The sequence below is a fragment of the Heterocephalus glaber genome, unplaced genomic scaffold (genome assembly GCF_053883595.1).
Source record: "Heterocephalus glaber isolate CG9 unplaced genomic scaffold, H.glaber_assembly_v1.0 deba00001724, whole genome shotgun sequence".
In the NCBI taxonomy this organism is placed as follows: domain Eukaryota; kingdom Metazoa; phylum Chordata; class Mammalia; order Rodentia; family Bathyergidae; genus Heterocephalus; species Heterocephalus glaber.
The window spans coordinates 10,239,239-10,256,137 of record NW_028258435.1 but is presented as its reverse complement, the minus strand read 5'-3'; the positions used below and the strand labels follow the sequence as shown (position 1 = coordinate 10,256,137).

The 16,899-nt window shown below is 40.2% G+C and overlaps 2 protein-coding genes and 1 pseudogene across 2 annotated transcripts in view; all 3 read left to right on the top strand.

Moving 5' to 3' along the window:
* Positions 1-443: 443 nt before the first annotated feature.
* On the top strand, positions 444-1,499 carry LOC101701256 (transformer-2 protein homolog beta pseudogene; annotated as a pseudogene).
* Positions 1,500-2,353: 854 nt separating this feature from the next.
* LOC101702748 (uncharacterized) overlaps positions 2,354-16,899 on the top strand; it is a 47,328-nt gene continuing 32,782 nt past the window's right edge. The window contains exon 1 of the mRNA XM_021247272.2: positions 2,354-2,515. Within this exon, the coding sequence (XP_021102931.2) occupies positions 2,513-2,515 (3 nt within the window). The 5' untranslated portion in view covers positions 2,354-2,512. The remainder of the gene's footprint in view (positions 2,516-16,899) is intronic.
* The window catches only part of LOC147821657 (ubiquitin), a 37,378-nt gene continuing 23,000 nt past the window's right edge, over positions 2,522-16,899 (top strand). The window contains exon 1 of the mRNA XM_087199612.1: positions 2,522-16,899. This exon is cut by the window's right edge and continues 23,000 nt beyond it. The gene's annotated coding sequence lies outside the window, so the exon portion shown is untranslated.

Below are 16,899 nucleotides of genomic sequence, written 5' to 3'. Positions count from 1 at the left end.
TGAAGCCAATGACCTGATTCCTAATTTCTCTCCTATCACCACAGAAGGGCCTTCCTGCCTTCCATTGTGTCCCGGTCTTCCCTGGATTCATGACGCTCTCTCATAGTGATTTCTCTATGATGAATTAACTCTGAAACTGCCTTAGCAGACTGGTGACTCCATTTGGAAAAGCAATACACAGGAAGATCCCACTGAGTCCAGTAAGAAGACTGGAGTAGCCAGGCAGGGTGGTGCATCAGTGTAAACCTGGCACTGGAGAGACTGGAGCAGGAGGATCACAGCGAGCTCAAGACCAGCCTGAGCTACATAGTGAGTTCCAGAACAGACTAAATTGAAAGTTAGAGCTTGCACAGAGGTGGTGTGGAGCGCTTCGACTCTGAGCGGCTGAGCAACCCGATCATCCTGCAGGCTTTGGCGAAGCCTCTATAGAGAAGGCAAGAGCTGCGAAGCCAGGAGTCATGAGGAACAGCGGCGAGCAGAACTACGGCGAACGGGAATCCCGTTCTGCTTCCAGAAGTGGAAGTGCTCATGGATCGGGGAAATCTGCAAGGCATTCCCCTTGTAAGGTCTCGCTCCAAGGAAGATTCCAGGCGTTCCAGATCAAAGTCCAGGTCCAGATCTGAATCTAGGTCTAGATCCAGGAGAAGCTCTCGAAGGCATTACACAAGATCAAGATCTCTCTCTTGCTGTCATAGCCGTTCTCGTAGCAGGTCTTACAGTCGAGATTATCGCAGACGCCACAGCCACAGCCATCCTCCCATGTCTACTCGAAGGCGTCATGTTGGGAATCGGGGCAAATTCTGACCCAAACTGTTGTCTTGGAGTGTTTGGATTGAGCTTGTACACCACGGAAAGAGATTTAAGAGAAGTGTTCTCTTAATACGGTCCCATTGCCGATGTGTCTATTGTATATGACCAGCAGCAGTCTAGGCGCTCAAGAGGATTTGCCTTTGTGTATTTTGAAAATGTAGACGATGCCAAGGAAGCTAAAGAACGTGTCAATGGAATGGAACTTGATGGGCGTAGAATCAGAGTTGATTTCTCTATAACAAAAAGACCACATACCCCAACACCAGGAATTTACATGGGGAGACCTACCTATGGCAGTTCACGCCGTCGGGATTACTCTGACAGAGGATATGATCGGGGCTATGATGATCGGGACTACTACATACATACAGAGGAGGTGGTGGTGGAGGAGATGGATGGAGAGCTGCTCGAGACAGGGATCAGATTTACAGAAGGCGGTCACCTTCTCCTTACTATAGTCGTGGAGGATACAGATCACGCTCCAGATCTCGATCCTGCTCACCTCCTCGCTACTAAAGCATGAAGATGAAGACTTTCTGAAACCTGCCATAGAGCTGGGATATTGTTTGTGGACAATATTTTTATTGTCTGTTTAAAAAGTGAACAGTGCCTAGTGAAGTTAGGTGACTTTTACACCTTTTATGATGACTACTTTTGGTGGAGTTGAAATACTGTTTTCATTCTGCATTTGTGTAGTTCGGTGCTTTGTTCAACGTGTTTTCAGAAAAGTATGTTTTGCATGTACTTTTTACTGTCTAAATTTTGACTGCTGAGAAGTTTCTATTGTACAAAACTTCATTTAAAAGGTTTTTCTACTGAATCCAGGGTAATCTGAAGATCAAAGCCTGTGTGTAAAATGCTACCAAATGGCAAAAAGGAACAATAAACAGTTTTGATTTTTCTTTCGAACATTGATGCTTAGCAGCACTATTCAAATTTTTTATCAGTAAATTCGAAGGCGAAAATACCCATTTTCCTCCAGTCCGTGAAACACCATATTTAATATACCTGCAACGAAGTGTTAAAAATATGCTCTGTAAGGGGCCGGAGATTTAGCTCAGTGGTTCTGCTGCCTGCCTCGCAAGCGCAAGGTCCTGAGTTCGATTCCCGGTACCAAAAAAAATATGCACTGTAACTCTGTACTCCTCGTATTAGAACTGTTTTTCAATAAAGCAAATGCTTAATGCTTATATAAATGTGGATTTGTCAACCTGTATGTAATCTGTATTATGTATAGCAGGGAATAAGAAAAGAGTTAAAAAAAAAAAACAAACCAGACTAAATTACATAGAAAACCCCTATTTTAAAAACAATAATAAAAAGACAGAAGCAGCTCTGCACTGCAAGGAGTAAGCTCTTCTTAAATGTAGGCTAGGACAGATCAGCATCCTGAGAGACTGGTCAAGTAGTGTCTGGGTTACAAACTCCCGTTTGAGTGGCACTCAAGCTGGCAAGGATTGGCTTCTGTTGTCACTTTCGGCTCAGAGGGCGGGCAGTGGCACAAGAGCCAATCAGAGTTGAGGGGTGGGTCATATGAACAGTCCAATCAGGTGGCCCGGGGAGGAGGGCTCTGTTTCCTGGCTCCAAAGCCCACATCCTGAACGCAGGGCTGAGAGCCGCCCCAGCTGGCTAGGCCGTCCTGCTTTAGGATTTCTACTGGCTGCAGGCTGCGGGAAGGACCCGAAGAGACCCTCCACTGACAATGGTGAGTTTGTGGGACGAGTGCCCTGACTCAGGACGGGACGGGAAGGAGCGAGGCCTGGGCGGAAGCGGTGGGAACAGCAATGGCGCCGGCGCCTCTTCGCTGCTGCTCGGATCAGAGCTCCTCCTGGTCTCCGCGCCGTGGACATTCCCTCCCTCCCGCCCTGCCTCAGGCAGGTCTACACTGTGTGCCCAGCACCCTGTCTGTCCACACCCGCCAGCCTGGAGTGCCGTGTCGGGCAGCCGCAGCTACGTCTCCACCTGTGTGCAGAGAGTGGGAATTGTGGGGAGACCCTGCTTCCGGTGGGGAGTTAGCCTGGGGTACCTGTGCTGTGCTGGTTCCCTGATCTCATTCGTCCCTCCGGCTGACCTGCAGGACCTCAGTTTTATAAAGGTCTGTGATGCGGGGTCTCAGCTATGCCTTAGCTCTGCGGGCCAAAGCTCCTCGATAATGAGAGTAAATCACTAAATTTCCATTATATGCCCACTTTGGATAAGTGGTGAGTAATGCCATGAGAATTGAAAGAAAGAATCGCCAGGCGTACACATATAACCCCAGCACTCGGGAGGCTGAGGCAGGACTTTGGTTGTGAGTTGGAGTCTAGCCTGGGTCACCTAGTGAGATCCAGGCCAATCTGAACTAGTGAGACCTTGCGTCAAACAGCAACAAAATATTAATGAAAAGAAAACAAAAAGAAAGAAGGAAAGGGAAAGGGGGAAAGGGAAAGAGGGGAAAGGGAGGATAGCTTAGAAGGAAGAAAGGTTCTGTATTGCTGCCCATGTGAGTAGGTGGTAGAGTGCTTACCAAGCATGTAGTGAACTCCTGTGTTACATACACAGCAATTCAAAAACAATTATGTTAATGATATAGTTGGTTCCTCTACCAACAGAGCACACTTCAGTAAGGCCTTCCCATAGAGTTTAGAATGCTGAGAGAAATGGAGGGAATGTTAATATGTGAGCAAGCGCAGGAGAAAGTGTTCCTGGTAAGGAATACTTCCAGAAGGGACTGCCTGTTACACACACAGTGTGAGAGTCATTAAACTCAGGCATCTACACGGACGTGATTCGGTAGGAGTGGGAAAGCATAGGGCCAGCACCTCAAATCATTGCTATAGTCCTTGGACTGTGCACATTGTTTCAAGAATTGGAATGCTGATGGAGGTGGACGTTATATTCCACATATAGGTGATTCTTTTTTTTTTTTTGGTACCGGGGATGGAACTCTGGTCCTTGCGCTTGCGCAGCAGGCGGCAAAACCACTGAGCTAAATCTCGGGCCCCATATAGGTGATTCTTGATGGTGTGTTGCCAACACTTAGGGTGATGTAATTTATTTATATTTCTCCATTTACTCTTAAATACCATTTTCTTTATTATATTATCATGTGTTAGTTGATTACATCTTGTGTTGAGCATTTTTCATGTGTGAGCTTTTAACGTGAAGTTGTTTCTGTGTCATAATGTGTGCTGCATATGGTATAATATCAATTTCTAATTCAGTTAATAGTACATAGTAAAATGACAGATATCTGTGACTAAGCTAGGAATGTACAGCATGCTACAATCTCTTAGTTTTTGTTAGTTCTTTAATTTTTCCAACATATACAATGATGCTATAGGGAAGTGAACACAATTTTATGTACTTCATTTTAATGTCAAAACTTTTTGTTTATTACCTGCCTAGTGTTTTCTGTGCATTATATGAGCTTAGAGTTTCTGTAGGTTTTTAATGTAATAGATGACAATTTATTATGCAGTAGCCCATTTGTACATTTGTTTTTTTGTTTGTTTGGTTTTTTGGTACCAGAGATCGAACTCGGGTCCTTGTGCTTTCGGGCCACGCAGCGAAAACCGCTGAGCTAAATCCTCGCCCCGCCCCCTTGTTTTGGTCAGTGACTTTTTTTTTTTTTTTTTGGTACTGGGATCGAACTGTGGACTTTGCGCTTGTGAGGCAGGCGGCGGAACCACTGAGCTAAATCCTCAACCCTTATACATGCTTTTAATAGTTCTCATTGTGTTTTATAATCCAGGGTGAATATTGAGCATGGAATTTGCAATTATTTGTTGAGTTATTTTCAGTTTTATCTTGCTGATGTTTCACTGATTTCTGAAGTGAGATATTTGAATATTAAGTTGAATTCTTTGTTGTTTTCTAATACATGCATTGTTTTAAATTCTTCTGGAAACACTCCCTGAAATGATAATATGTAAATTCAATTTTAATTATGAAAACAATAATAATTTTATAAGCCATTCTTTTCACACGTCTTTTAAAATTTGTGATTTAATCTCTATTTTTAAAAGTTTACCAAGCATTTTTCTGCTGCTTGGTTTCCAGTTTAATTCCAGTACTTTTTGAGGGCTCAATTGACATTATTTCCATTTCTTTGAATATGTTGAGCTCTTTACTGTTGCTCCATTTATTTGTCTTGGTAAATATTTCTTGTGGTTTTGAGAAGATTGTTTCCTCTACATTTGTTAGATAAAGTATTAACCAATATTCAGTGAATCTACTTGGGGTGATGATGATTTTAAGTATATCATTATGATTTTTTGCCTTCTTGTCCTCTTAATTATGGATATCGTGCTTTTTAATCTTCAAAAACATTAAAAAATCTCTGATTTTCACTTTAATTTCAATTTTTTTTTCATGTCATTTGATGCTTTGTTTAGTAAAATATTAAGGGCTAATAGTACTTCTCAAAGAATCTCATTTTATCATGATAATCATTGTCTTTGAGGTACAGATTGAATAATGTCAAAATAATAAAGATTCAGTAGATTTTATTGAATCAATGCAAGATTAGTTTATCTTTCTGGATAACATTCTATTTGATGTATATTTGTATTGCAAACTGTGAATCAAGGGCTTCACATTCCCCAGAAGATTCATAGGAGACACATTGTGATGGAATGGATTGATGAATTCCAACACTTTCAGAGTAAAAATGGACTGCAAAGTTCTTGTATATTTAGGTTGATTTCTACTATGAAGAAATTTAAGAACTAATGTGTGCTATTGATTAGGCTTGTTTAGTGAGGGGTTTGAGTTTATAGAATTCCTGCATGGTAAAGCTGAACTGAAACAGTTCTCAAGAATGTATCAACTGTATACATGACAGCTTCTCCCTGTTTCTTTGAAGGCCCTGCACCTTCTACCTTGTGGTCACAGAATCTATACTAAGGATGTATGGTCAGACATACTCAGTAGTAGATCTGCTAAATCATTAATTAAATCATTAATTCTCAATCTCTGTGTTGTAGACCTGCAAACAGCTAATTTATACACTGCTGTCTATATCAGTTTGCTATTTTAAATATATTCTGATTTGTTTTGTTATATGTTTGTGATTTTTTAAAAAGCAAGCAGTATCCCTTTTCTATCATATATAAACATTAATTGATATTAAGGGATATAACTACAATTTTTTTTTTTTGGTACCAGGGATCGAACTTGGGACCTTGCACTTGTGAGGCAGGCGGCAGAACCACTGAGCTAAATCTCTGGCCCCAATAACTACAGTTTTTAAAGCAAGCATTCCATAACTCAAGCAAGTTAGATCTTATTTCTGCAACTGTTGCTGAAATATGGCTTTGCTATTGTTAAATTTCATGCCAAAAGACTTACTAGGCTATATCTGTCTTTTTAATTGTCAAAGTTTGTGTTCATTTAAAAATAAGATGGTAAACATCTTTTGCTGGGATGTCAAATAGTGTCAGTTTTAAGTAGTTGTAGCTAAATGGATGAACATGAAGGCCATATTCTTAAGTGAAATAAATAGGACACACATGTATAAATACTGAATAGTTTCTCTGGTGTGAGAAACAGAAAGCTTGAGGATCAATGAGGGTCAAAATGTATAATAGATAATGTGAAATAGGGACAAAAAAGGTCTGAAGAGGAAGTGGGAGGGGTTAGGGAAAGGAAAGAAGGAAAAAATAAATACGAAAAAAGGGAAAAACAGAAACAAAGTCTTTATAAATAATGAGGTGGAGGAGTTGAAGGGATGCCAGGGGACTTGGGAAAAAAATAAGAACCAAGAAATATCATGTAAAGGTACAAATTCCCAATGATGAATGCCATCATATTGTACACCTAAAATGTACCAATAAACTTAATGAAAAAATAAAATAAAAATTAAAAATCCAAAAAAAGTACTTGAACATAAAAATTGAAGCATATTAATCCATGCAAAATGAAAAAAACCTGATGAGCTGATAAACTGACTCAAGATTCATTCTAGTTACAAATAATTATCTTCTAAACTGTGGGTGGAGATAGTGATTTTTTTATGTGTAGTCTGGAAAGTAATTCAGAGTAATTTGTAATTCAAAGTGATTCAGATCTTTCCCAAGGGGAAAGTGTTATCTCCTGGCTGGCAACACCAAAATGTTGTTGGGCAGTATTGTCAGGTAGCTCCTTTAGAAATGGGTCACCAGTTAAACTTATTCCAAGTCCTTCATGCCTCAAACAAAGAAATGGATGAGACAAGCCAAAAATGTGTGCAGTGTTTATTTGAAAAGTGAGGAGTGGCATCCAGGAGACTGTGAGCACATGCATGCGTGCGCGCGCGCACGCACACACACACACACACACACACACACACCCGGCAGGCACACGGGCTGCTAGTTTGGCCTTGCGGTCAGATGCTGGTAGTTGTGTCCTGCTCCATCCGGCTTGCCCCACCCACTTGCCTCCAGGAGACCATGAGGACACCCCGCCCCCCACCCACAGGCCCACTGGCTGCCAGGTTTGCTGCACGGGCACCTGCACCAACAGCCAGCGCCCCCCCCATCTCTCGGCTGTGCAGCTACCTGGTTCCACACTACAGAGCCACAGGGGGACATAAAGGCCATTGTCCTGAGTTGCAGAGGTGAACAGCAGAGAGAGGGCCTCTCTCAGGCTCCCTGATGAAAACTGAAGCCCACTGGAAAAGTGAAGATAATCTCTGTAATATAAGCACACCAGATCGCCGTACTTGGTAAGTTGGAGGGATCATCACTTCCCATTTGATCCTGGATTATTTTTAGGGGAAAGACAGCTGGAACCTGTGGTAGAGCCTTGTGGAGTTCAGCCCTGCAGGAGGGTGGGGAGCTTAATTTGGGACTTCCAGCCAGAAGTCTGTCTGAATCTCACAGGTCTGTGACTGGCTTACTGGAACTTATTGACTTATAACTGACAGTACCAAAAACAAAAATGAGAAGACATTTAAGCATGTCACAAGCTCAGGCTTCCACCCCACAAAAGACAATTTCTGGGGGAAATGAGGTGAAAAAGTCTGATAATCAACCACCTGGGCACCCTGAACTGATAGCACAGGAAGTAACAAAACAGATGAATGAGGCTGTAGAAAAATTCAAACAGAAATAATCTCTCAGATAACTACAGAGATGGTGAGCAGAGCGAAAGACATGATTAGAGACTCTAGAACAGAAACAGGTAAAAAATAGATGAGCTCAGAAATATGATGGAAGCCATGAATGCCCAGCCTAAGAAAGAAATAGAAACCATGATCGCCGAACATAAAGGAATGGAATCCATGAAACATATTCAAACCGATATTCAGGAGATTAAAAACTCCATTGAAAGCATGCATAGATTGAGGGAATCTGAAGATAGAATGTCAGATATAGAATTCAGGATTGTGGTTAAGGACCATGAAAACAGATTTCTTAAAAATAGTAAGGGACCATGAGAAATCAATCCAGCAGCTGCTAGACGATGCAAGGAAGAATAACATAAGACTGATAGGAGTCCATGAAAAAACAGAAAATACAATTAACATAAAATGTTCACAGAAGTAATAGTAGAAAACAAACTTCCCAGACGGAGGTGGAGAATTGGACATAGAGACGAGTGAGGCATATACAACTCCAATTAGCCATGATAAAAAAAAAAAAATCTACGCCTAGACACATAATAATCAAGATCCCAGAAACCCAATAGAAGAACAAAATCCTACAGGCAGTTAGAGAAAAGAAACAAATCACCTATAAAGGAAAGCCCATCAGAATCATGGTAGATTTTTCAACACAAACCCTCAAGTCAAGGAGAGCCTGGAGTGAAGTATTTCAAGCCCTAAAAGAAAATAACTTCCAAGCTAGACTGTTGTGTCCTGCAAAATTATCTTTCAAAATTGAGGGGAAAGTAGATACTTCCACAACAAAGAACACCTGAGAAATTTAATGAATACCAAACAAGCACTCCAAACAATCCTAAGCAATATCCTAGAAAAAGACAATGGAGATCACAACTCCATGAGGCCCAAAAGAGGGAAGCCATGAGGCAAGGTAAGAAACTAAAGCAAAAGGAAAAGAAAAAAACAAATAAAAGAACCATCAATAGTAAAACATCATGACAAGGATGAGTCATTATCTATGAATTATAACTATCAATGTTAATGGTCTCAATTCACCAATGAAGAAAAATAGACTAACAGAATGGATTAAGAAGCAAAATCCAACAATATGCTATATACAAGAAACACACCTAACACAAAAAGAAATACATAGACGGAAAGTAGAAGGATCAAAAACAGTTCTCCATGCCACAGGATCCCAGAAAAAAGCAGGGGTAGCAATTCTATTTGCAGACAAACTAGATTTCAAGCCAAAATTACTTAAGAGAGACAAAGATGGTCACTACATCCTTGTGAAGGGACTGGGATCTTATTAAAAAGCTTCTGCAATGCAAGAAAAACCACCAACAGAGCTAAGAGACAACCTACAATGTGGGAAGAAATTTTCAGCAACTGTACCTTAGACAAAGGACTTCTATCTAGAATATATAAAGAACTGGAAAAAAATCAGACCCCTCAATTTCAAAGACCCAATTCAAAAATGGGCATCTGAAATGAACAGACATTTCTCAGACAAAGAGGTAAAAGCAGCAAACAAATTTATATGAAAAAATGTTCAACATCACTGGTTATTCGAGAGATGGAGATGAAAACAACACTGACATTCCACCTTACCCCAGAAAGAATGGCTGCTATCAAGAAATCAACCAATAACAAATGCTGGCAGGGGTGTGGAGAGAAAGGAACCCTTCTCCATTGTTGGTTGGAGTGCAGACTGGTGCAACCACTGTGGAAATCAGTATGGAGATACCTCAAAGAACTAGGACTGGAAGTCCCATTTGATCCAGCTATTCCCCTGCTGGGTATCTTCCCAAAAGAATTAAAAGAATCTTACCACAGTGATATATGTGCACCCATGTTTATAGTGGGACAGTTTATAATGGTAAAAGCTTGGAAACAGCCCTAGTGCCCATCAGCTGGAAACTGGATAAAGAATATGTAGTACTACTCAGCCATAAAGAACAAGAAACTAGAGACATTTATAGCTAAATGGATGCATATTGAGGCTATCCTCTTAAGTGAAATAAATAGGACACATGTAAATACTGAATAGTTTCTCTAGTGTGAGAAACTGAAAGTGTAATTAAGGATACACACGGATGAAATGGCCTAATAACATATTTCTCGGATTGTGTTTCCATCACGTGTCATATGACTGTATTGCAATTTAAATGAGGGAGAAGTTTGGCTTATGTGGAATCTGCTAACTAACTGGAGGCTTTTTTTTGTTTTTCCAGATCATTATTTGTTCAATGTTGGTTTTGGGAATCTTTCTGAAACAAATCACAACCTCTGGTGTCTTATTGGTGCTTGAGCTGCTTTTTCAAGTAATGTGCAAAAATGTTTAAGTGCTTTTCAGTTTTGTTTTGGTTGAGATCTACTGTATTTGAATATTGTAGTTTTTTCCCCCTTGCATTGTTCTTCTTTGAATGGTTTTAATTTTTGTATGTGTGTGTCTGATAATAAAGTTATTTAAAAGTTTTTTAAAAAGTGAGGGTTGAAGGAGTAAGGGAAAATCCAGCTCTACACTGTGAGCTTGGGCTGAAAAAGAGAAGAAATGATAAAAAGAATAAAAGTAGAAGTATACTCTGTGTCTGGGAGACACAGCCTGGTCTCCTATGAAGGTCACAATAGCAAGCTCCTTGTTGCATCTGTGTCTTTATATGCAGGCCACATCTTGTTGGAACTCACAAAAGTTCTACATACAGGGTCCTGGTAATTATTTGGCTCTGTCTGTATGTTAGAGAGAAATCTCAGATGAATTATCAAAGAGTCTGAGAGCCATGGTCTTAGCAAGATCTTGTTTACTTATCTGTATCAGCACAGGAACCTTGCTTTTTGAAGAGAAATTGTCTTCCAGAGGCTCACACGAGTAGCTTTCTCCTTTTGCGTGATCTTGTTTTTCAGACAGTTCAGGTGGGATTAATTTTAATCTAGAAAGGTGATTCCAATTATCTATCTCTGCCCCTTTACTGCAGTTGGTTTTGTGAAGATCCCTAAAAAAGTGCTCTTCCATTTTGGCTTTAACTGGTCTGCTGGTGTTCCCTTGCTCCAGGTTTTCACAAGCACTTGGTCTCCAGGGCAAACTTTAGGTGGTCCCCCTAGGCCAGGAGCGGGCAGGACCCTCATCACATACATTTGCTGTTGATTTCCAATTTCATTGCACTATGGTCTGATAATATGCATGGGGTAATTTCAGTTCATTTCCATTTACTTAATCATGTTCTATGAGCTAGTATTTGGTCTGTTTTGGAGAACATCCTATGTGCAGCTGAGAAGAATGTGTATTTTGATGTTGTGGGGTGGAACACTGTAGACATCTACTAAGTCCATGTGTTCAAAAGTATGGTTCAGTTCTGATATTTCATTGGTGATATTTTGTCTAATTGATCTGTCTATTTGTGACAGTGGAGTATTGAGGTACCCCATTACAATTGTATTAGTGCTTACTTGATTTTTCATGTTGGTTAATATTTGTTCTATATAGTTGGGTACACTAGTATTTGGTTCATATGTATTTATGATTGTTATCTCTTCCTTTTAGATTGTTCCCTTTACAAGAATGTAGTGACCTTCTTTGTCTCTCTTAATTAGTCTTGGCTTTTAATCCACTTTATTTGCAAATAGAATAGCTACCAAAACTTTTTTTCAGGTTCCTGTTGTGTAAGAGTATTGTTTTCCATCCTTTGACTTTCAGTCTATGAATTTCCTTTTGAATTAAATGTGTTTCTTGTGTGCTGCGTTTTGTTGGATCTTGCTTCTTGATCCATACTGCCAGGCTCTTTCTTTTGATTGATGAGTTGAGACACTTACATTGAAGGATATAACTGATATGTATTGATTTATCCTTTTGTTATTTTCCTGTTGTTGGCTCCCTTTTCCTCCTCTGTTTAATTTCTTGCCTTGCCTAGTGGATTCATTCTGTTGGGGTTCATGGAGTTGTAATCCTAATCTCTTTCTCGAATATCTTTCAGAACATTTTGGACTTCTGGTTTGGCGTTCATGAATTTCCTCAGGTGTTCTTTGTTGTGGAAGTATTTTATTTCTTCATCAATTTTGAAAGATCGTTTCATAAGCTACATCAATCTGGGCTGGAGATTGTTTTCTCTCTCTCTTTTTTTTTTTTTTTTGGTACTGGGGATCAAACTCAGGACCTTGTGCTTTTGAGGCAGGCGGCAGAACCACTGAGCTAAATCTCCAGCCTTGAAGAGTGTTTTCTTTTAGGGCATGAAATTCTTCACTTCAAGCTCTCCTTGACCTGAGGGTTTGTGTTGAGAAGTCTGCTATGATTCTGAAGGGCTTTCCTTCATATGTGAGTTGTTTCTTTTCTCTAATAGCCTTTAATATTCTCTTCTTGGTTTGGATTTCTGGAATCTTGACTATTACATGCCTAGATGTAGATTTTTTTGATCATGGCTAATGGGAGTTTTTTTTTTTCTTTTTCTTTTTTCTTTTTTTTTTGGTACCAGGGATCGAACTCAGGTCCTTGCACTTGTGCAGCAGGAGGCGAAACCACTGAGCTAAATCCCCGGCCCCATTTTCTTTTCTTTCTTTTTTTTTTTTTTTGGTACAGAGATCAAACTCGGGTCCTTGCACTTTCAAGGCAGGCAGCAGCGCCACTGAGCTAAATCCCTGGCCCCTAATTGGAGTTTTGTATGCCTCATTTATCTGTTTGTCAAATTCATTTTCCCTATTTGGAAAGTTTTCTGTCATTCCTTCTGTGAACAGCTTTTTTATTTTTGTTTTTTTGGTACTGGGGACCAAACTCAGGACCTTGCATTTGCAAGGCAGGCATGGTCCCACAGAGCTAAATCACTGGCCCTATCTTTTTTATGTCATTTGTGCTATCTCCTGCTTTTTCATTGACTCCTGTCAATCTTATGTTATTCTTCCTTGCATCATCTAGCAGCTGTTGGATTGATTTATCATAGTCTCTAGCTGTTTTGAAGAAATATTTCTTTTCATGATTGCTAACTGCAATCCTATCCTCTATATCTGATATTCTGTCCTCACATTGGCTCATTCTGCTGTGTATACTTTCAGTGGAATTTTTAATCTCCTAGGTATCTGCTTGAATCTGTTTCATGGATTCCATTTCTTTCCTATGCTGGGCATTCATTTCCATCATTTCATAAGTTCCTTTTTTTTTTTTTTTTAAATCTGCTCTAGAGTGACTAAACATATCTTTCATTTTGGTCACCATCTCTGTAGTTATCTGAGAAATTGTTATTGTTTCTGATTTCATTTTGATTTTTTTAGAGCCTTGTTCACCTGCTTTGTTACTTTCACTGTTACCATTTTAAAGAGTCCAGGTGGGTGGCTTTTACATTGTTCCACCTCATTGCCCGCTGGGTTTGTCTTTGGTCAGCTGGAAGTCTGGGGTTGCATCTTGTTTAAGTGTCTTCTCATTTTCTATTTTTTTGTTTAGTTTAATTCTTGGGTTGATGCTTATAACTTGTTTATGGCAAGTAGCTATATTTCTAGTATTTCGAAGCCTTTGCAAATGATTACTTCTCTGAAGTATCTTCTAGATGTAGCTGGCTTTTGAATCTGTTGCAAGATCCTACCACTTCAACTTATTGCAGATGAGAAGTTGCTGCCTACTTGGCCTAGCCCCTGGTTCTTTGGCACTAGCCTGTAGTATTTCTACAACCCTTAGGCAGTCTCAGTCTTGGTATACCAGGAAAAAGACATGATTAGAACAATTATGTCACCTTGGCTAAAGTAGTACAATCCGCAATAACAATAGCATCAAACAACCCAGAAAACGACAAACTATGGTAACTCTTAATTTGTTGCCTTTAACTGTATGAGCTAGATGTGTGGTTATATAACAAAATCTAAAATGTATCAGAAAAGTGTATGCTGTAAATAAGCCCACAATATAGCAGTTTTACCCTCTAGAAAGAAAATATAAAAGGAGTTGTGGGGAAATATAGAGAAATACAAGAAGAGGAAGAGATTAGAAGCAAGGCTAAAGGACAAAGGATGATCACGCAAACTTTGGGAAACTGATAAAGAAGACAGGAGGGAAAGGGAGAAGGAAGAAATAAAAACAAGAACAGAACAACAAGAAAACTAGAAACACTGTCCACACTCATTTAAAAAAAAGACCAAACAATCAAAAACAAAAGAAAACAAAAAGAGATAAATGAAAAACAAGAAAATAAGAAAAAATATTGTCCATTTCAAGGTGTGTCTCTGCTGTCATTGGAAGATAACAGAGGCAGAGAACAGATCCAAATTGATTAATCCCAGCAAGCCAGCCATAGCTTTACAGCAGGGTAGTGGATAATCCCAGCAAGCCTGCACCTTCAGTTCCACTGAAGTTCAAGGTGGTTTCTGGCTGTGAGGCTGGAATTGGACCTGTGGAGCCTGCAACAGTCTTTATGCCACCCACTGGCTCAAACTTGGCTTCCTCCTGGTTGAACTCAGCCGCTGGAAGCCACTAGATAGAGTTGGCCCACAGATGTTCTGAGTTTTGAACTTAGTTGTCCCCTCTCCAAGATGGCTACTGGCTGATCGCCTTCTCTTGGGGGATGTCCAAACCCCAACAAGTTACCAACCACTGCAGTCCACTGCTGTACTCCACTAGTGCGTTTCTCCATGGAGGTCTCTGGCATAGCCCAGCAGTCACAGTTCATCTGCAGGTTTGAGTCACCCTTCTCATGCAGTAGTAAGTCCAGGCTTAGAGAGGAGGCACTACCTGCAACCTCTTTTTTCTTTATTGGAGATTCTCTCTTCATTCTCCCTGTGGGCTTTAATTCTTACTTCATATCCTTCCTTGGTCCCTGCGACCCACTTCTCTCCTTCTTCTCTTCCTCACTTTGTTTTATTCCAATGGATGAACACCAAACCGCAGAGAGACTCTCTGTGCTGCTCACCACTCCACCATCTGCCCGAAGTCTGCTGGTCACATATATTTGGATAGCCTGTTGTACTTGGCCTGGATTGATGAGATATTTGTGAGAGTCCCGTAGCCTCTGATATTATCATATCAGAGAATAGAAATAGCCTTCCATATAACATTTCAAATGGGCTCCAACTTAGCCCAGTTTTGGGTATGCTACAAACTCTCATGAGTGCTATGAGTAGCAATCAGAGCCAAGACTCAGACATCTCATGGCAGTTTTGCCATTAGTCCTAGTCCTATGAAAACATGAGTCACCATTTCCAATATAGCATATCTTCCCATATGAAAGGAATTAAGTGTTTTGTTTTGGTTTTTTTGTTTGTTTTTTTTGGTACTGGGAATTGAACTTGGGTCCTTCTGCCTATGAGGCAGGAGTGGAACCACTAAGCTAAATCCCTGGCCCAGAATCAAGTGTTTTTATAGCCTTCCACTGTGTCCCTTGTGGAAGGACCAGTTTGTTTCCTAAATACCACTAGAATCACTTTTGAATTCCCCTTTGTCCTAAGGTCTGTTTATCTTCCTGGGGAGTACAAACTAGATTTAATGATTCCTCTGGAACTGAGAATAAGGCTAGTGTCTTAAGGGGCTATAAGGCTATCCTTTTTACTTCCTTGTCAGCCTTCTGATTTCCCAAGGAGACTTCAGATATGTTTCCCTGTTGCCCTCTACAATGCACGACTGTGACTTACCTAGGAAGATTTACCGTGTCTAAGAGTTGTAGAATTTCCTCTTTTATAGACTATTGTTTCTTTGTCAGTAAGCCTCTTTCTTTCCAGATTGCTGTATGTGTGTGTAGCATCAGAAAGGCATATCTAGAGTCTGTATAGAAGTTTAAACTTGTTTCTTAATATCAGTCCCCAAATAATAACTATCAGTTCTGCCTTCTGGGCAGAAGTTTCTGGGGGAAGAGATTTAGCTTCAGGGACCTGTTGTCAACTGACAACCATATAACCTTCCTTTCGATGTTCTTTTCAGAAAAAGCTACTCCCATCAGTGAACCACACCTCCTCAGTATCTTGGAGGGAAATGTCACTGATTTCTTGCCTGCTTGGATAGGTCTGGGAGATTACTTGTTCGTAAGAGTGGCTAACTTTTGGGCTACTATGCATCAAAGTAGTGGGATTAATAATAGTGCAGGGTTTTTTTTAATAATAAACTGAGGGGTGTCTAACAGCATAGCCTGATACTAGATAAGTTATTCCCCTGTTAACCACAAGTAACCTTTTGTCTCCAGAATAGCTTTGACCTGATGGGGAGTCAGAACTCCTAGGCTGTGTTCCAAAGTTAACTTTGTAGCTTCTTCTCATAGTACAGCTGTAGCTGCTATTCTCTGGCAGGGTAGCCATCCATCAGCTACCTCATCTATTTTTTGAAATGTATGCCCCTAGGTGGGGTTCTTGTCCTAGCCTTTGTGTCAAGACTCCCAATGCAATTTCACTGTTTTCTGATACATAGAAAAAGAAGGGCTTTTAAAGTCAGATGTCCTCAGTTCTGGAGCATGAGTAAGGGCATGCTTTATTTTTCTAAAGGCATTGTCAATCACTTTTTCCATTATAGGGGCACAGGCTCATGGCCTTTTACAGCCTCATATAAAGGCTTTGTCATTAGTCAAGAATTATGTAGCCAGATCCTATAAAAGCCTGTCATTCCCAGGAAGGAATGAATCTGTCATTTGATGACAGGAGGCTGGAGATCACGGATAGCCTAGATCTGGTTCCTAGACAGCTGTTGTTCCCCAAGTGTAAGAATATATCACAGATATTGTACTTTTTTGGGTATATATGAGTCCTTTCTTTGGAAATTTTATGCTCCTTCTTAAGAAATGGCATAAAAGTTGAGTTTGTACGGTGTTATGATTAGATAGTTCTTGAGTTGGGATCCAGACTAGAATATTATCTACATACTGTAGGATGGTTCCTTTTTCTAGCTTGAAATTCTTCAAGTCTTTTTCTAGTGCCCAAACAAAAATGTGAGGGCTTTGTCTCTAAACCCTTGTTAAGAAAACTGACCAGGTATATTACTATTTTTCTCTTGTAATGGCTTTTCCTATTCAAAGGCAGACAGAAAGTGAGAGTCAAGATGTAACAGGATGGAGAAGAATATGCCTTTTGAA